This window comes from Heterocephalus glaber, unplaced genomic scaffold (assembly GCF_053883595.1).
Source record: "Heterocephalus glaber isolate CG9 unplaced genomic scaffold, H.glaber_assembly_v1.0 deba00001737, whole genome shotgun sequence".
In the NCBI taxonomy this organism is placed as follows: domain Eukaryota; kingdom Metazoa; phylum Chordata; class Mammalia; order Rodentia; family Bathyergidae; genus Heterocephalus; species Heterocephalus glaber.
In genome coordinates this window covers 3,665,303-3,685,593 of record NW_028258445.1, presented here as the reverse complement: position 1 = coordinate 3,685,593, position 20,291 = coordinate 3,665,303, and the positions used below count along the sequence as shown (strand labels likewise).

Genomic DNA, 20,291 nt, shown 5'->3' with positions numbered 1-20,291 from the left:
AAGTCTGACCTACAGGAAGAAAACACCTCTGAAAGGTTCCGCTTCAGGAACGCCTGCCTCTTAGAACTGACCCTGCCTGCACTCCAGAACCTGAGAGAAGGTGCTAATACTTAACATCATTTTGTATGTATTTTATTCTTTTGAAAGAGTTCACACATCTAACTCTCTTCTCATCACAGCTCTGTTACACACGCCTGGTGTGGTCACTTTACGCAGGCAAAATTTGAGGACCAGAGAAAGTGGCATCTTGTTCCAGCTCACATCAACCTGGTGGATGAGGCAGAATACCAGCCCCTCACTCTGTCTTCCGAGGGCTGTGAACAGAACCCACGGCCTCAGACAGGGCGGTCCCTCAACTGCTGCAGTCCCTGACAGCCCCGAAGTGCATAGTGGGACTTGAGGCCCAGGAGACGCAAGGCAAGCACGCCACTAGGCAACTCAGCAGCCACAGGCTCAGGTGCCACACGTCTCACGATGTGGGATTAATAAAAGTGGGTGTACCGGAACAAAACTGTGTTTCTCCTGAACATTCCCCATCCTACTTCCGAACATCTCAGCAGCGCAGCGGGGGCTGGCAGTGGGAAGGAAGCCACAGTCCTGTCCTCAGCCACACCGGGCACAAGAGTGAGGTTGCCACTCTCCTATGTGCTCGCTAGGTCCCAGGTGCCGTGCGCTCCTGACTCCCCTCAGCTGTGAACTTCTGTCCCTTACACTGTAAATGCCCGCAGGTGACTGGGTGGGTGTCCTACTGGGGTCTGCACAGGCAGAGCACCAAGCCGCAGCACTCGGCATCAGCTGCTGTTTGACAATGATGGTAAGGGGACTGAATCATACTTACACTAACCCTGGAACAGATGAAAATTGCTCTAACAGAATGATGGGGATTAGCACTAACTAGGCCATTTGGCCCCTGGTATTCAGCACAGGAGAAAGAAGAGTGGGCCTCACGCTCCATGACATTTACACAGCTAACTACCAGGGAGCTGGAATGCTTCATTTCCTCCCCATAGCCAAGTAGTAATCAAATAAATCACGTGACAGCCCAGGATCTTTTTCACCTCCCTGGTACATACACATTTTAGGTGGAAATTGGTTCACTAATTTACCAGAGACATTTAAAAAAATAAAGCAAAAAAAAAAAAACAAAAAAATCACCTCAAGAAAATGCTTCAAACTTGAACCAGATGCGTAAGTCTCTGGGCATATCCTGGCTTTTAAAGTTCTATGTAAACAGGCTGGCCTTAAATCCAAGGTAAGCAAGAACTCAATCTATTTCTGGCTTGAGACGCTGTATAAATCATTTTTTGTCCTTATTTATCCTTCTGGAACAGAGGGTGATTCAAATATAAATTTATGTATCGACTGATTAAAAGTAAAAAGCAGTCTGAAGACCAGCAGAAAACACTCTCAAACTTCAAAGACCATAATGCAATTTTATGAAATTTCAAACAGGGTTTAAAGTTCGCAAATACTGTAACCATAGTGTGTTCCTAGCTACTTCTCTTAGGGATATAAATTCAATCTCCTCAAACTCCTTTTCTGTTTTCCTAATGACCATTCTTCTCAAAGCCAGGAAAGGGGGTTTTCTCCAAATCTTAGACAAATATATAAACAAAGTTGACTGTGATAGTTCTCTTTGTAGGTGAAATACCAGGAAGCAGGAAGATCTCAAAATGACTTACTAATTAATGACAACTAATTAATCTCCTCTCTAATATAGTACATGAAAACTGGAGGAAGCAGAGAACAGTAAAAACCTGCACAAAGAGGAGACTTTGAAACCACGAGAGTGAACAGACAGTAAGGGAAAAACAAGTCTGAAAAAAGGAGAAAAGTTTAAAATAGTGAGTGAAAGTCTATCATGGATGCAAAAGATATAAAAGGCTTTCATAGGCTGGGTGTTATTAGGCTGAGGCAGGAGGATCACCATGAGTTCCAGGCCAGCCTGGGCTACATAGTGAGATCTTGTCTCAAAAAACAAAAAAACACGCTTTTATAAACTCTCAAACAAAAAACCAGAAACCTAAAAAGGTGGATCTTACTTTCAAGTTTTCCCCCAAATTGTTACAAAACTGCCCCCAAAAGTCTACCTGAATCCTCAGGGGCCCTGTCATTCTCCCAATCTACAGTTACATGCTGTATTCAAATGCACTAAATAGAAGTTTATGTTTAAATACTTGATTTCTAAGTTGAGGGTTTTGCCTTAATATCTAGATAAGGACTCAACTGCAAAGTAGGCTCCCAATGCCAGCTACTCAGCGCTATGTACAGGCTACCCCCTATGCCGTAAAGCACTCTATGGAGAAAATGAAGAACGGGGTCCTTATTTTCCCCATGAAGAGAGTTCCCAGGAGGACTTCACAGCATCTAAGAGCTAGGCCAGGCGAAGGCAGCACTGGGAAAGCCTGTGTCAGCCTGGTGAGGATCTGGCTGACATCTGCTACTTCTTCTTTTCCACAGTGACTCCAGTAAGGTCCCTGCTGAAGGGTCCTCATCAGCGGTGCGTTCACCTGAGATCTCCAAATTCTCCAAAGACATCCACCTCAGAAATTTACAGAAACCCTAATGAGGTCAAGAGGAAAGAAAAAGTGCATGGCACAATTTTTTGTTCATTATACACCCATGAGATGTCAGACCACTGTACTGAAAATGTTCCCACCAAGCAGGAATCAGTTCGGTAAATGGCCAAACCCTAATTAAGCCACAATCTTTCTGTATCGTTCCAAACAGACCCAATTAGACCGAAGGACGCAGGAAACGGTCGTGAGCCCGGGGAGAGGACGCAGGAAGCGGTCACAGCGTACCCCACTCTCCTCAGTCCCTACCCTGGATCCAGCCGGGCAGAAATCCCACACCTGGCTCCCCAGCACTGTGCCGCTCAGAGGGTGCAGGTGGCGACCCAGCGCTCGGAGCAGGGAGAGGCACAGAATTCCCACTTCAACCGCGAGGGTTCGGGCGGCCCACGGGCAACAAGCCTCACTGCAGAGGCCGAAAGCCCACGATCCACCTCGCACACCCCCCACGGCCACTCCATTCTCGCAGCACCAGAGCGGGGGACCACGTGGGTTTTAAGTGAAGGAAGCTAGGGAACAAGCGACTTCGTCCCAAAGTTCCGCTCGCAACCCGGAGGACCCGCGGCGCAGGCCGGGCTTGTCCGGCACCGAGCTGCTTAGGCTCCGTGCGGCCCGCGGCACCTGCCCGAGGGCGGCGGCCGAAACGCGCGAGCCGAGACCCGGGCGCCGCCGCCGGGGCCGCAGGTGTGGGGCAGGCGGCCGGATTCGGGCCGCGCTCGGCGCCCTGCACGGGACACGCGGCGCCCGGCCCGGCGCGGAGGACGGCGCGGGCCGCAGCGAGGCAGCGCCGGCGGAGGGGCCGCTCTCGCCCCGTGCCCCGCCCGCCTCTGGGCGCCGCGCTGGGCCGGCCAAGCTCCGACACCGGGCCGCGGGCCGCACGGAGCCCGGGCTCGGCCGGGAGGCGCGGAAGGCGCCGCGCCCGCTCACCTGAAGGCCGCGCGCTCGCGGGCCGCGCCGCCCGCGCCGCCCCTTTTGCTGAAGAGCCGCTGGAGCAGGGTCGGGGCCATGGCGCCGGCGCCGCCGCCGCCGCCGCTCGGCCTCGAGGCCGCGGCTCAGCGCGCAGCCGGGGGCGGCCGCGGCGGCGGGGCCATCGCGCGGGCGGCGGGGAGGGCGCCGCTCGGTTGCTCCGCCGGGCCGCCCCTGCGCTGACAGCTCCTCCCGCGGCATCGAGGGCGGGGCGGCCTTGGGCCCGGGCGCGGGCGCGCGGAGCCGAGGCGGGGCGGGCGGGGCCGAAGGGGCGGGCGCCCTGGGGTCCGGCCCGCCCTGCGCCAGCGGCCGGGCTTTGTTCTCGGGTCTGCCGGCAGCCGGGCCTTGTCCCGGGAGAACGCCGGCCGGTTCCGGGGTTCGGATCCCGCGGCTTCCTCGCGGCTCCATGCACAGCTGCGTGTGGCTGCACGCGGTAGCGCACGTCTGTGACTCCCGCTGCTCCGGAGGCCGAAGCAGGAGGATCCCAAGTTCGAGCCCAGCCTGGGCACTTAGCGAGAGCCTGTCTCAAAATAAAGGTCTCTTTAAAAGGGGAGTAGCTTTATTGACCCCTTGCCTCACGTGTGTGGGCCCCTGGGTTCATTCCCAGCACCGAGAAAACATTGCATGTGGAATGTTAAGCCCATAGAAAAAATACATGAAATTCACTGCACAGATTTAGAAACCTAAGCTATTTTACAACAAGGGATTGGGTTCCTAATTCGCATTTAACAACCAAGGCACGTAACAGGTTATCAGCGCCAACAGCCTTTGGTTCCGGAGAAAGATTGAGTTGCATCTGAGTTCACTCTCTGCCCAGCCCCACCCTAGCCCCTTGAGACTTCAGCGTTTTGTGGTGCTGCCATCCAAACATCCTGGGTAGTGAAAAGGCATTGTCAGATTGGAAGTAGCTTTTTCTTCCTTCTTTTTCCCAGGTCCCAGAGATTGAACCCAGGGCCTTCTCACTGAGCTACGTCTCCAGCCCTTTTCATTTTTTGAGACGGTGTCTCCAAGTTGCCCGGCTGGACTAGAACTTGCAATTCTCCTGCTTCAGTCTCCCAGAGTAGTTGTGTGCCACCAGGCCAGACCCAAAGTAACTTCTTAATCTGCTTTATTACACTGGGCCCTCAAGTTCTGTGGATGATGGGTAATAGAGCTAAAGTTAGCCCTCAGCCCCACCTCTCCTGGCTTCCTTGGGAGCTCTGACTCACCTGGGTCTCTCGGATTTGTTCCAAGAAGGACTCAAAAAGCAAGTATAGGTCCATAAATATGAGTAATCAAAAATATGGGGGGTGGGGGGTGGAGCTGGAGGTGTAGCTCAATGGGAGTGCACTCACCTAGCATAGGGGAGGCCATACATTCAGTGTCAGTGAAAAATTGGGCTCATTTTAATTTGCACTTCCAGTTTTTACTATGTAGGTTTCTGGCTGGCTGGAAACTATCTGTGGATAATAATGTGCTGAAATTCCACAAAGATAAGGAAAAGATAGTAGAGACTGAAACGCAGTGGTTTTCTTTCTTTGAGGTTTTTACTGTTGAAATGTTGCATAAGGTGTTTATGCTGGTGAGTAGGCAGCTTTTTCCACAACTGAATGTATGCAGAACCCCGATTTGCAACTTTGCTGTCTCTGTCTGCTGAGGGTCTTTTTCTGCCAGGAGTCCTTGTATTCATCAGTGTCCTACAGCTAATGCTTCATCTTTTCTTTTTTCAGTACTGGGAATTGAACTCAGGGCATTGAGAGTGCCAGTCAAGTGTTCTAACCACTGAGCTACATCTCCAGCCCTTCATTTTATTTTGAGACAAAAACTCACAAAGTGGCTCAGGCTGATCTTGAACTTGTGATCTTCCTGCCTCAGCCTGCACAATAGCTAGGATTACAGGTATGTACAACCAACACCTGGCTTAGCCTCACCTATTGTAATTAGGACATTGACAGTCCCAGACCATGTTATGGTTGGCAACCCACCACCCTCCCTTAACCCATCATTGGTCAGAAACAGCCCTTATTCTCCAAACTAAAACCTAGGTTCTCCCTACTAGCCTCACAGCTTTTGTAATTGAATGTTGAAGAATTTGACAGGGGCGCCCTGTTCCTGAACTCTAAAAACTGTCTCAGTTCCAACCCCATCCAAGTATACAGGATTATACAAAAGAGGCAATTAAAACATCATAGTCTGCTGGGGATGGAGCTCAGTGCTTATGCCACCTGTCTTGCAAGCGCAAGGTCCTGAGTTCGATCCCCCGTACAAAAATCCTAATCTGCCACTCGTGATGATGTAGTCCCTGTAGTCCCAGCACCTGGGAGGCTAAGGCTGAAGGATCACAGTTTGAGGCCAGCCTGGGGCTACATAGTGATTTCAGGAGCAGCCTGGACTAGAGAGAGGCCCTGCTTCCAACAGTGGCGCCCTGTCTCAAAAACACCAAGAACAAAGTTACTTTTCTTTTTTTTTGTTTTGTTTTTCAAAGTTGCTTTTCTGTGGCTGAGATAAACTAGGCAACACCAATAATTTAAAGGTGGAAAGGTTTGCTTTGGCTCAGGTCTCGCCTTTGTCACCTGGCTCCAAAGCAGATAGGATGATGGCCAGGGCCTGGTGGAGAAAAAGCTGCTGGACCCCCGGTGGCCAGGAAGGGAGGGCGGGGCGGGGCGGGGCGGGGCGGGACATAGAGTGCAGCCCTCCAGCCAGGCCCCACTTCCTAAGCAGCACAGTCCACGGCTGCATTCATCAGTGGACGAATCCAATGACCAGTGTAGAGTCCCCGTGGTCCAATCAGCCTCCAAACACAGGGGGCTTTGAGGGGATGTTTTAGATCTAAAACATAATAACCTATAATTCCAGTACTCTGAGTGGCTGAGGCAGGAGGATTGCAGGTTTGAGCCCAATCTGGGCAATTTAGCAGGAACCTGTCTTCAAAAGAAATTTTTAAAGGGCCGGGGATTAAGCTCTGGCACCGTGCCTGCCTCGTGAGCGCAAGGTTCCAATTCGATCCCCAGTACCAAAAAATAAATAAAAATAAAAAAGAGCTGGAGATGTAGCTGCTCAGTGTGCAGACCCTGAATTTAACTCTCAATTTCTCAGTACTGCAAACACACACACACACACACACACACACACACACACACAGCCTGCCCAGCCATACCTTCAAACAACTATAAAGGGACAACTCCAGGCTTCAGTTAGGGGACAAAAAGGAACTGAAGTGTCCCCTCCCTTTGCTCCCTCAGGGTCACATCTGCCCTCACCCTTGCTCCGACCCCACAAACCACAGCCAACAGAGTTCTGTGAGCTTGCTCTAGACGGCCCGTCAGTGTCATCCTCCCTCTCGCGGCTGTCCCAGACCACTGCGGGAACGGGGCTTCTCCCTGTCACCCTTGGGTTGCCGCCTGGCCCCGAGGCGCATCACGGGCCTGGCAGCGTGGCTCTGTGTGCACCTGTCAGAGGAGCAGGGGACAGAACAACACAAAAGGAGCGCAGGGCTGAGTCCGGTGCCCGTTCTCAGTGAGTGTGCGTGCACCTGTGAGCTGCCTCAGTCTGACCCTGCAAGGGGGCTGTCATGGATACTGGTCCACACCCGACCTCGTACGCCCCCTCCCGCCTCACAGAGGAGCCAAGCAGGAAAGGAGCTGGAGAGGAGGAGTAACTGGAGAAAAAGTTTCCTCACTCCTTTTTTTCTTTGCTCTGAGCCACACCCCCACCTCTTTTTAGTTTTGGGGTTTTTTTGGGGGGGGGGTACCAAGGATCGAACTTTGGGTCCTTGCGCTTGCGCAGCAGGCGGCGAAACCACTGAGCTAGATCCCTGGCCCCTAGTTTTTCTTTTTATTTTGACACAGAGTCTTGCTAAGTTGCCAGGATGAGCTGGAATTTGCGATTGCCCTGCCTCAGCCTCCCAGAGTGCTGGGATTACAGGTGTGCTCGTCATGCCCAGCTGCCCTCACTCTGAGGAGATGTAGGTTTTTGTTGTTTCGCCTTGGCTGTGGTATGTCTGGATACAACACTGCAACTGTGATGAACAACCTGCAGGTGTGACAGGAAGGAGGAGGCAAACAGGTGCAGGAGGGAGCCCGAGGCTCCCGCTGACGCTCGCTGGCCCGGTCTGCTCCGGGCAGATGCTCCCCATAGCTGAAGTAAGATTGTCACTGTCTAAGCCAAGAGAGGCTCCTGGTTCAGCTCCTCCCTTGCTTGTCTGTGATGAACACAGCCCCGTCCAGTTGGCTCTCAGTGTGCTGAGAAACCCCTTCTCCTCTCCGCGTTCCTGCTCTGCTAGCTTCTTTCCTCACTTTCAGTGGTGCTGGGGGTCGAACCCAGCTACCATGCCTGGTGACCAAAAGCTCTACAACTGAGCTGCATCCTCAGCCCTGTTTTCATAGTTTTTTTGTTTTTGTTTTTTTTTGATATCAGGGATTGAACTCAGGACCTTGCGGTTGTGAGGCAGGCAGTGGAACCACTGAGCTAAATAAATCCTTGGCCCCTGTTTTCACGTTTTTATGTCATTTTGCAAGTCATTTATAGAAGCAAGAATAAAAAAATACTGAAAATTTTTTTTAATAAGTTTTAATTGAAACACAGAAAACCCAGGTTGTTATTCTGTGTTTTCCTACATTTGAAGGAATAGCTAACCACAAATGGGCAAGATCCTTGGAATACAACTACTCATCAATAGAGACGAACCGGGAATACAATCATCTTGCCACTGTTGGTCACAGCTTTGAAATATACCTAACCCTTGTAACTTATCATTATTTTTGCTCTGTTTTACACTTGAATAAGCAGAAAGTAAAGTTTTTGACAATTTTGATGACTCATTATTTTGATGAAGAGATGATAGCCCAAAAATTTCTATTTAGCTGCAAAACATTTTTATTTTTTAAATGTATAAACACCAATTAGAACTAGCAAATCACTGAATTTTTCATCTCTACTTCAAATATTTCCTTCCATTCACCTTTGTATATTCACCTGCTTTTATCATTTGTTGCTTTGCAAACTAAATGAAGTATATTTCATGCACAACATCATAAAAGATGTTAGCCTAGCTGAATGTGTTGGTGCATGCCTATCATCCCAGCACTCAAGAGGCTGAGGCAGGAGGAGAATTGCAGCAAGTTCAAGGCTAGCCTGAACTACACAGGGGGACCCTGTTTCAAAAAAACAAACAAACAAAGGGCCAGGGATTTAGCTCAGGTGTTTCACTGCCTGCTGGGCAAGCGCAAGGTCCCAAGCAAGGACCGGAGTTCCATCCCCGGTACCAAAAAATAAACAAACAAACAAACAAAACAAGGCCTGGGATTTAGCTCAGTGGTTCCACTGCCTGCCTTGAAAGCTCAAGGTCCCAAGTTTGATCCCTGTTGCCAAAAAACCGAAAAAAACAGACAAACAAAGATGGTAGACTAATCACACTAATCCTATCCTTGTTGCAAAATATTTAACAATGGGGCCAGGGATTTAGCTCAGTGGTGCATCCACCTGCCTTGAGAGTGCAAGGTCCTGAGTTTGATCCCAGGTACCAAAAAAAAATTTAACAAGGAAGTTATTCCATTAAATGACTAACCAGATGAAAATACCATAGTTCCTTTTTATCCTTAAATATATATTATCAAGTCATCAATTTTTAAGTTCAAAAAAATTGTTTAGGACATCCTCATCTAACAACTCACAATCCAGATTTCCCTGTGTAAGAAAGTTCACCATTACCATTAAAATCCAGAGTTCTGCCTGACTGCGTTTGTCTCCTGATTGTTCTAATACAAAATGTTTCACTCTATCAGTTTTCCTCTCTCTGCCATTATGGGAAGACAATGAGAAGTTCTGAATTGTCACCAGTGATTAATAAAAGCTTTAGCAACAAACAATACGAAGACCATGTTCCCCCCAAAATAAGACCCAAACAGAAAACAATCAGCCTTGAAAACTAGAGATCAGAACTGCCAGGCCAGGGATTTAGCTCAGTGGTGCCTCACCTGCCTTGCAAGGACAAGGTCCTGAGTTCGATCTCTGGTACACACGAAAAAGAAATGCCAGCCCCAAGCAGCCTATCCTCGCTCACCTGCCTTACAGAGCAGCCACTGAGCAAGGGAATAGTGAGATTTAATCTTCTGCATGATCCTGGCCATCACCATGGTAACAACCAGCTAGGACTTATTTTCCGGGTTGGTCTTATTTTCAGGGAAATGTGGGATGTTTCCAGATATTTTCATATCCTCTTAAAAGATGATGCAGTATTTGGGGCATTACAATAAGATAAGGATAAACTAATCCTGATGATTTATTTCACTGTTGAATCAACCTTTTACGAGATTTTAAATTCTACATCTTACTATTTCTGTCCTTTCCAATATAGGAATAGTTGAGTAATGTCAAAATAATTTCTAGGGTAATAGTATTGCAAAATGCTTAACGCTAAAGGAAATCAAGATCACTAAGATAAATATAATTAATTTATAAGCTATGACAGGGTCAACATGTGGTAATTACAAGATAGAATGAGTTTCACTGTATTTTTTTAAAAGGGAATTTAATTTCCTTTTTGAAAAACATAAGGATCTAAGAAAGAACAAAAGTCATGAAATAGCTGTTCTTATCAATGGAAACTTTCAGGAAAAAAAATAACCTGCAAAATCTAAAGTTGGAGGGCCAGGCATTTAGCTCAGTGGTTCCGCTGCCTCCCTCACAACCTCGAGGTCCCGAGTTCAATCCCTGGTACCACAAAAAAATTAAAAATTAAAAAATAAATAAAATAAAATGAAATTGGACCCACTGATGCGATGCTGTGAGTCAGGCCCCTGCAGGTGGGTCCTCCCGGTGTTTGCAGCGGACTCAAGCCACTCAGCCGCTCAGACCGTCGACCAGGGACCCCGTGCTACTGAAATCAAGGAACATTTCCCTGTTTTCTTCGACTTTGCTCAACTCGGCACACCTTCCTTTCTGAAACCTGCATTTTTACTCTCTCTCTTTTTTTTTTTGTACCAGGGATCAAACACAGGACCTTGCGCTTGCGAGACAGCGCGGCACTGCTGAGCTGAATCCCCAGCAGAAACCTGCATGTTTAGATGCTACCGAGCTCCTCTAGTTTTAACCAACCTCATTGGCTGCTGCCTCTGTCTCCTCCAGAGAGTCCTCTTCTAGCCATTCTTTAAAATATGAAATCCCTGAAGGCTTCTCCTTTCTTCCCTACTTGTCTGTCTATACTCACCCTCTCCCTAGGCTCACACATCCATCCTGCCACTCGATGGCCCCCAGTCTTTCAGCTCTGATACCGACCCCTCTTCCAGAGCCTTCTAACCAGCTACCCACCTGATACGTCCACTCAGACGGCCTCACACTGAGCGAGATTTTTGTATGTTGGACACCAGGCTAATTTTTTGATGACAGAACATGGTGACTTTTAAAATATATTTTGTAACCAACAATTATAATGCTGGTATTCCCCTCATTTTTATCTACTGATGCAAGTAAATAAAGTCACTTATTATTTACAATTATAAAAATTAAAATATGAATTGATATTAAACCTGTTTCATTCATGTAATGAGCAATCTTCATCAATAAAATGAATGAATTCAATCTTGCTCCATCTATCATTGTCAAATGCACTTACAAGCACTTTTATTTTTTATGTTCAAGAATTACAAATTGAGGCAGGCATGGCAGCACTCACCCATAAGTCCATCACTCTGGGAGGTTGAGCCAAGAGGATCACAAGTTCAAATCCATCCTGGGCAACTTAGTGAGACTTTGTCTGAAAATAAAAAGGGCTGGAGATGTCACTCAGTGTGAGGTGGAGCATACACACAAGGGATTAAATTGGTTTATCGGAGCAAAGGGTCGATGACCACATGGTTGTCTATACCCCCAGAGAGCCACAGAAACCAGGAGCTGCTCGGTCCAGGGTGTGGGAAGCCTCAGAATGGGATGGAGTGATGATGCAACCCCAGTTAAAGGCCAACAACCTGGAAGCTCCCTGGAAAGTTGCTGTTAGGGTTTAGATGAGGTGGGGCTTTTGGAAGATGATTTGATCATGGGCATGCTCTACTCATCAGTGGACTCAACCATTCATGAGTTTGTAGCTGAATGCATTGGTAGGAGATGGGGCTGGTTTGGAAGTGGGGTCTAGGGGCTCCACCTAGAAGGTGTATTCTATTCTTTCTCCTTAAATTCTTTTATTGGTACATTTTAAGTATACAATACAGTTACATTCATCATTGGGAACTTGTACCTTTACATGATGCATCTTGGTTCTTATTTTTTCCCCATTCCCTGCCCTCCCTTCACCCCTCCACCCTTCCCTACTTACATAGACTTTGTTTCCATGTTTTTCTTTTCTCATTAGAAGGGTGTATTCTTGTCCCCAGCAACTCTCCTCTCTTCCTGCCTTCTCGCTGCCAGGAGCTGAGCATCTTTCTTGCCCCAGACCCCTCTGCCATGCTATTTCTGCCTTGGAGCCAGCCAACCATGGACTGAACCCTCTGAAAGCATGACCAAAGTAAACCTCTTCTCATATCAGGAATTTTGACCCAGCAACAGAAAAGCTGACCAACACAGGGAACATATTCAAAGACTAAATAAATCTGGCACCTGACATTCACAGGTGACGGCACCAGCAGCAAAAACCACACACCTAGCCAAGGAGAGTTGGTGTGTGTGTGTGTGTGTAGGTAGGATTCCCCTTCTTTTACTTTTTGGTGTGTGTGTGTGTGTCATAGTAGGAATTGAATCCACAGCCTTCACCTGGAGCCACATCCACAGCACTTTTTTTAAAAAATACTTTTAAAAATTAATTTTAATGGGCCGGGGATTTAGGTCAGTGGTTCCACCATGTGCCTCGCAAGCACAAGGTCCCAAGTTCCATCCCCAGTACCAAAAAACAAAAACAAAACATAAATTAATTTTATTGGTACATTTAAGGTATACAATATAATGACATTCACCATTGAAAATGTGCACATTTACATAATTCATCTGGGTTCTATTTTTTCCCCTTCCCCTGCCCTCCCTTCAACCCCTCCACCCCTCCCTATCTACAAAGACTTTGTTTCCATTTTTTCTTTTTCTCATACTAATTCCATTCCCTTCTTTCTTTTCCCCTACCCTTCCCACTTCCCCTTCCCCTTTGCATCTTTTCTTCCTATTTCATATCATCTATTATGCCTTTTAGTCCTTATTTACATATTATTTCTCACACTAGAGAAACTATTTGGTATTTACACGTTTATCCTATTTATTTCACTTAAGAGTATGGGCTCAATGTGCATCCACTTAGCTATAAATGTCTCTAATTTCTTCTTCTTTATGGCTGAGTAGCACTCCATCTTATTAAAAAAAAAATAACCTACATTTTCTTTACCCAGTCTCCAGTTGATGGGCATTTGGGCTGTTTCCAAGCTTTAGCTATTACAAACTGTGCTGCTATGAACATGGGTGCACATATATCACTCTGGTGTGATTCTTTTAATTCTTTGGGGAAGATACCCAGCAGTGGAATAGTGGAGTCAAATGGGACTTCCAGTCCTAGTTCTTTGAGGTATCTCCATACTGATTTCCACAGTGGTTGCACCAGTCTGCACTCCCACCAACAGTGGAGCAGGGTTCCTCTTTCCCCACAGCCCCGCCAGCATTTGTTATTGGTTGATTTCATGATAGCAGCCATTCTTTCTGGGGTGAGGTGGAATCTCAGTGTTGTTTCCATTTGCATCTCTCAAATGACCAGTGATGCTGAACATTTTTTCATATGTTTATGTGCTATTTCTACTTTTTTGTCTGAGAAATGTCTGTTCATTTCAGATGCCCATTTTTGGATTGGGTCTTTAAATTTGGGAGGTCTGATTTTTTTTTTTTCTTTTTTTTTTGGTACTGAAGATCAAACTCCGGACCTTGGGCTTTTGAGGCAGGTGGCAGAACCACTGAGCTAAATCCCCAGCCTCCAGCATTTGTTTTTATTTAGATCTTTAATCCATTTTGATTTTAGTTTAGTGCACGGTGAGAGATATAAGTTTAGTTTTAAGTCTTTGGCAAATTGAAACCCAATTTTTCCAGCACCATTTATTAAAGAGGCTATCTTTCCTCCAGTGAAGGTGTTTGGCTCCTTTGTCAAAAATTAGGTGACTGAGTGTGTCTCGAGTTGTTTCTGCATCTTCTAATCTGTTCCACTGGTCCTCAGGTCTGTTTCTTTGCCAGTACCATGCTGTTTTGTTATTTTTTGCGGGGAGTGGTACCGGGAATGGAACTAGGGACCTCACACTTGTGAGGCAGGCGGCAGAACCACTGAGGTAAATCCCCGGCCCCAATGCTGTTTTTATCACAGTAGCTTTGTAGTATAGTTTCAAGTTGAGGGTTGTGATACCTCTACCTTGTCTTTTATTGCTTTTTTAGTATTGCTTTGGCTATTCTAGGTCTCTTCTTGTTCCAAATGAATTTTTGGATTGTTTTCTCCAGGTCTGTAAAGTATGCTGCTGGGATTTCAATTGGGATTACACTGAATCTATATAGCAGTTTTGGAAGTATGGCCATTTTCACTATGTTGATTCTTCCTACCCAGGAGCAAGGGATGTCTTTCCATTTTCTGGGGTTTTTTTTTTTTGTTTTTTGTTTTTTTTGGTATGGGAGATCGAACTCGGGACCATGCTCTTGCAAGGCAGGTGGTGGAATCACTGAGCTAAATCCCTGGTCCATTCCATTTTCTGATATTGACTTCAATCTCTCTTTTCAGAGTGCTATAGTTTTCAAAGTACAGATCTTTGATTTCTTTTGTTAGGTTGATTCCTAGGTATTTCAGTTTTTTGGATGCTATTGTGAAAGGAATTGTTCCCCCATTTCTCTCTCAGTGAGTCTGTTATTCGTGTACAGAAAAGCTATTGATTTTTGTGTGTTGACCTTGTATCCAGCTACTCTATCGAATTTGGTTATTAAGTCTAGAAGACTTTTGGTGGAGTTCTTAGGGTCTTCTATATAGAGTAACATGTTATCTGCAAATAATGACAATTTGAATTCTTTGTTTCCTGTCTTTATTCCTTTTATTTCTTTCTCTTGTCTAATTGCCGTGGCTAATGTTTCCAGAACTACATTGAACAAGAGTGGTGATAATGGACATCCTTGTCTTGTTCCTGATTTTAGTGTGAAGGATTTCAGTTTGTGACCATTTGGTATGATATTGGCTATTGGTTTTTCCTTTTCTTTCTTTCTTTTTTTTTTTTTTTTTGGTACCAGGGGTCAAACTCGGGACCTTGTCCTTTTGAGGCAGGTGCCAGAACCACTGAGCTAAATCCCAGGCCCTTGGCTGTTGGCTTTTCATAGATGGCTTTTTTCAGATTGAGGCAGAGACTGTCTATTCCAATATTTTGGAGAGTTTTTTTTTTTTGTACCAGAGATCAAACTCAGGACCTTGTACTTGTGAAGCAGGCACTGGAACCACTGAGCTAAATCCCTGGCCCTTTTTGGAGAGTTTTTTTTTTTTATCATAAATGCATGTTGGATTTTGTCAAATGCTTTTTCTGCATCTATTGAGATGATCATATATTTTTCATCCTTGGCTCTATTAATATAGTGTATTAGATTTACTGATTTGTGTATGTTGAACCATCCCTATATCCCTGGTATGAATCCCACTTGGTCAGGGTGTATGATCTTCTTGATGATCTTCTGCATTCTGTTTGCCAGTATCTTAGTAAGGATTTTTGCATCTATGTTCATTAGTGAGATTGGCCTCTAGTTCTCTTTTTCAGTTGGGTCTTTCTCTGCTTTGGGGATCAAGGTGATGCTTGCTTCCAGGAACGAATTCAGGAGTATCGCTTTCCTTTCAATTTCATTGAAGAGTTTAAACAGTAGTGGCAGTAGTTCCTCTCTAAGGGTCTTGTAGAATTCAGTGGTGAAGCCATCAGGACCAAGGCTTTTCTTGGTCAGTAAGTTTTTAATTATGTTTTCAATTTCATTGATATTGGGGCATTTAGAATTTTTAGGTCATCTTCGTTCATCTTTGGTAATTCACACATATCTAGGAATCTGTCCATTTCTTTTGTTATTTTCCATCTTATTGGCGTATTGGTTCTCGAAGTGCACATTGATGATCCTCTGGATTTCTGCTGGGTCTGTTGTAATTTCACCCTTTTCATTCCTAATTGCATGGATTTGGATTTTTTCTTTCCTTTTTTTGATGAGGTTGGCTAAGGGTTTGTCAATTTTGTTTTTTCTCTCAAAGAACCAACTCTTGGCTTCATTGATTTTTTTTTGTATTGTTCTCTTAGTCTCCATTGGATTGATTTCTGTTCTAATTTTTATAATTTTCTCCCTTGTATGAGCTTTGGGTTTGTCCTGCTCTTTTTTTTTTGGTACTGGGAATCAAACTCTGGACCTTGCACTTGTGAGGCAGGTGCCAGAACCACTGAGCTAAATCCCTGGCCCTGTCCTGCTCTTCTTTTTCTACAAGCCTGAGGTTCAGCATCAGGTTATATAATTGAGCTCACTCTGTTTTCCTAATGTGAGTATTCCCTGCTATGAATTTCCCTCATAAGACTGCTTTCATTGTGTCCCATAGATTCCAATATGTTGTGTTGGCCTTGTCATTTAATTGCAGGAACTATCTGATTTCTTCTTTAATTTCCTCTGTGACCCATTGGTTATTCAGAAGTGTGTTGTTCAATTTCCATGTTTATGAAATTCTTGTGGTTTCTTTTGCTATTGATCTCCAATTTCATTGCACTATGGTCTGATAACATACAGGGGATAACTTCAATTCCTTTGCACTTACTTAAACATGTTCTATGAGCATGTATGTGGTCTATTTTAGAGAATGACCCATGTGTGGCTGAAAACAAAGTGTATTCTGATTTTGTGGGGTGGAACTCTCTATAAACACCTGTTAAGTTCATTTGTTCAAGAGTTTGATTGAGTTCTAGTATTTCATTATTTTTTTGACTAGTTTATCTGTGACAGTGGGGTATTGAGGTCCCCCACTACTATTGTATTAGTGCTTATATGATTTTTCATGTCCATTAGAATTTGTTTTATATAGTTTGGCACACTAGTGTTTGGGGCATATATATTAATGATTGTCATCTCTTCCTCTTGGATTCTTCCCTTTACAAGGATGTAGTGTCCTTCTTTGTTTCTCTTGATCAGTGTTGGTTTGAAATCCACTTGGTCTGCAAAGAGGATAGCTACTCCTGCTTTCTTTGGGGTTCCTGTCACATGGAGTATTGCTTTCCGCCCTTTAACTTTCAGTCTATGAGTTTCTTTATGAATTGTGTTTCTTGTATGCAGCATATTGTTGGATCTTGCTTCTTCACCCATTCTGCCAGTCTGTTTCTTTTAATTGGTGAATTGAGACCACTAACATTTATGGTTATAACTGATACGTATTGACTTATCCTTGTCATGACTTTTCTTTTTGTTGGATTCTCCCCCTCTGCGTTTAATTTCTTGTCATGCCTGATGGATTCATTCTCCTGGGCTTCCTGGGGTTGTGATCCTCATTGTCTTTTCCTAGGATATTGTTTAAAATATTTGGAGTGCTTGTTTGGTATTTATGAAGTTCCTCAGGTGCTTTTTGTCATGAAGGTATCTTATTTCTCCATCAATTTTGTTTTTGTTTTTTGGTACCAAGGATCGAACTTGGGACCTTGCGCTTGCCAGGAAGACACTGGAACCACTGAGCTAAATCCCCGGCCCATTCTCCATCAATTTTGAAAGATAGTTTTGCAGGGTACATCAATCCGGGTTGCGAGTTGTTTTCCTTTAGTGCTTGAAATACTTCTCTCCAAGCTCTTCTTGCCTTGAGGGTTTGCTTTGAGAAGTCTGCTGTGATTCTGATGGGCTTTCCTTTGTATGTGATTTGTTTCTTTTCTCTAACTGCTTGTAGAATTGTTAAGGAATATGTAAATGACTACAGGCAATAGCACCATCCCTAGATAAGGAAATGCCTGCAGCATTTCTTAACCACAACCCCCCACTTGAATTGGGCCAGGTGTCCAAACAAAAAAACAATTACCATGCCTTGCTAGCAAAAGTACACATAGACCTGAAGCTTCCAGTAAATCACATTGATAGAAAAAGTTTTAAGTAGCTTAGTAGATTGACTATGAAGGTAACTGTAGAAGCAAAGTAAGTAGTGTATTCCTTTAAGATTTGCTTTTTTCTCTTGCTCTTGATGTTTAAGGTGTTAATCAGTAATTTAATTATAGATAGCATTTTAACCTAACAAAGTTGCAAATGCCTAAGTGAATTTACAATGTATATGTGCCTATCTGTGTCTGTGACTTGTAGGTAGGACCAGAATTGTATTTACACATCAAAGACCACAAGGAAGGAGATACTGACTAACAAAAGCATAAAGAGAAGAGACTAACAAAAGAGGGGGCGGACTTTGACCAGACCAGTTTCTGGCGGTCTCCCTGGCTTGCAAGTAAATCTTATTTGTTTTACCTGAGTTCTGTGTCTTTGAGCATTTCTTTCCGAGATTCCTGTAACAGAATTTTGTTCTTTTTTGGTTTCTAGAATCTTAACTGTTATATGCCTATGTGTAGATTTTTCTTTTTTAAATCAAGGCTAGTTGTAGTCCTATATGCCTCCCTTATCTGTATATCAAGTTCTTTTCCCCTGCTTGGGAAGTTTTCTGCCATCACTTCTGTGAACAGTTTTTTATGTCATCTGCACTCTCTCCTGTTTCTTCACTGACTCCAATCAGTCTTATGTTATTCTTCTTTGCATTGTCTAGCAGCTGCTGGATTGATTTTTTGTGGTTCCTTACTATTTTAAAGAAATTTTTCTTTTCCTGGTCACTAATTGCCATCCTATCCTCTATATCTGAAATTCTGTCCTCACCTTGGCTCATTCTCATGAATAAACTTTCAATGGATTTTTTTAATCTCCTGGAAATTTGTTTGCATCTGTTTTATGGATTCTAGTTGTTTCCTATGTTAGGATTCCATCATGTTCCTCAGCTCTTCTATTTTTTTAATCCGTGTCTGCTCTAGATTTATTAATCATTTATTGTACTATGGGCACAATCTCTGCTGTTATATCAGAAATTATTTCTGATTTCATTTTTTCCAGGTCCTCTTTCATTGCCAGTTCAGGGAATCCAAGTGGTTGAGTATCAGATTGTTCCATCTCGTTGCCCTTTGGGGTTGCCTTCGGTGACCTGGAAGTCTGGTTCAGACACTTATTTACGTGTCTTCTCATTTCAACAGATGCAGCCTGCAGTGCCTTTGTTCAGGCAACTTTTGCCCACCCAGTGATTTTGAATTCTCAGCAAGCCACAGAGCAGCCTTTACTGTGCTGCTCAGCAGTGCACTAATTCCTGGGTTCAGACTGGTGGCCTTCTGGATCCCTGAGCTGACCTGTTGTCTGGGTGGGGTTCTGGCTGGGGCCTGTGCATACTTGGGATGGTATCTAGGCATGCCTCTTGCTGGGGCCCCTGTATAGCTGTTGTCTGGGAGGGCCTTAGGCTGGGGGCTGCGTATCTGAATTTCTGTTGTCTGCATTGGCTTTGGCTAGGGTCTCCTCGCATTCATCAATGGAATCGGGGCGAGACTCTGGCTGTTTTTTTTGGTACCAGGGATCAAACTCCGTCCTTCTGCTTGTAAGGCAGGCAGTGCAACCACTGAACTAAATCCCTAGCCCCAGCCTCTGGCTGTTGCTTGTGTGCCTGTACAGCTCTTTTTTGGGTGTGCCTGAGCCTTTGGGGTCGGAGCAGAGCCCTGGCTGGGATCCACCTGTAGCTGTGCGGGTCTGGGCCACACAGGTGCTCCCCTGGATCTGCCTTAAATCTTGAGGCAGTTTTACTAAGTGGCTAAGTTCCTGAGGCTGGGCTTGAACTTGTGATCCTCCTGCCTCAGCCTCTGAGAGTGTTGAGATTACAGGAGTGTGTCACCACATCTGCTCTTTCTTCTACTTTTGGTTCCATTTGGTCCCCTGGGCTGTTGGACAATGCCACTCACTTTCAGAATATGTCCTCCTCCTGCTTGCCGAGCCTAAGCATTTGTCTTGGAAAGCACCCTGGAAGACAAACCTAAAAGTGTGTTTTAATAATTGTCTAGGTGCCTCCCAATCCGGGCACATTGACATCACAGAGAGTATCTGAGTATCTGTTGGGGTAAGTGCTTCACTTACTTTTTTTTTTTTTGTACCGGGGATCAAACTTGGGTCCTTGCGCTTGCGCAGCAGGTGGTGAAACCACTGAGCTAAATCCCTGGCCCTACTTTTTTTTTTTAATGTAAATTTTTATTTTCAATTGACAATAATTTTGTTATGCGGTACAATGTGATATTAAGAAATATGTATACATTGTTCGATAATTATATAAACTTACCCATTATTTCATTTACTTTTTTTGTGATGAGAACATTTAAAATCTATTCTATACCATCTATGGGAGGTGTTTGCCTGTAATCCCAGCACCTGGAAGGCTGAGGCAGAAGGATCCCTGTGTCAAATATATATATGCAATGGTTACCATACTGTGCAATACATGTAGAAAAGTTATTCTTCCCAAGTGAAATTTTGTACCTTTGATTAACATCTTCCCATCCTCCTGCCCCCTTCAGCCTTTGGTAACCACATTCTACGCTCTAATTCTATGAGTCTGACTTTTATTTGTCTCACATATAAGTGAGATGGTGTTTTTCTTTCTATGCCTGGCTTTTTTTTACCTACCAGTGGTTGACTGTGTATCTTGGCTAGTGTAATTCTGCAGTCAACGTGGGACTACAGATATCTTCAACAACCTGGTTGCAATTTTATGTTTTTTATGTATTTATCTAGAAGTGG

The 20,291-nt window shown here is 44.9% G+C and overlaps 1 protein-coding gene across 3 annotated transcripts in view; it reads right to left on the bottom strand.

Moving 5' to 3' along the window:
* Fnip2 (folliculin interacting protein 2) overlaps positions 1–3,725 on the bottom strand; it is a 136,223-nt gene extending 132,498 nt beyond the window's left edge. For all 3 annotated transcript variants that reach the window (XM_087200304.1, XM_087200305.1, XM_087200306.1), the window contains exon 1: positions 3,501–3,725. In XM_087200304.1, the coding sequence (XP_087056430.1) occupies positions 3,501–3,580 (80 nt within the window). In that variant the 5' untranslated portion in view covers positions 3,581–3,725. The remainder of the gene's footprint in view (positions 1–3,500) is intronic.
* Between the last annotated feature and the right edge of the window lie 16,566 nt (positions 3,726–20,291).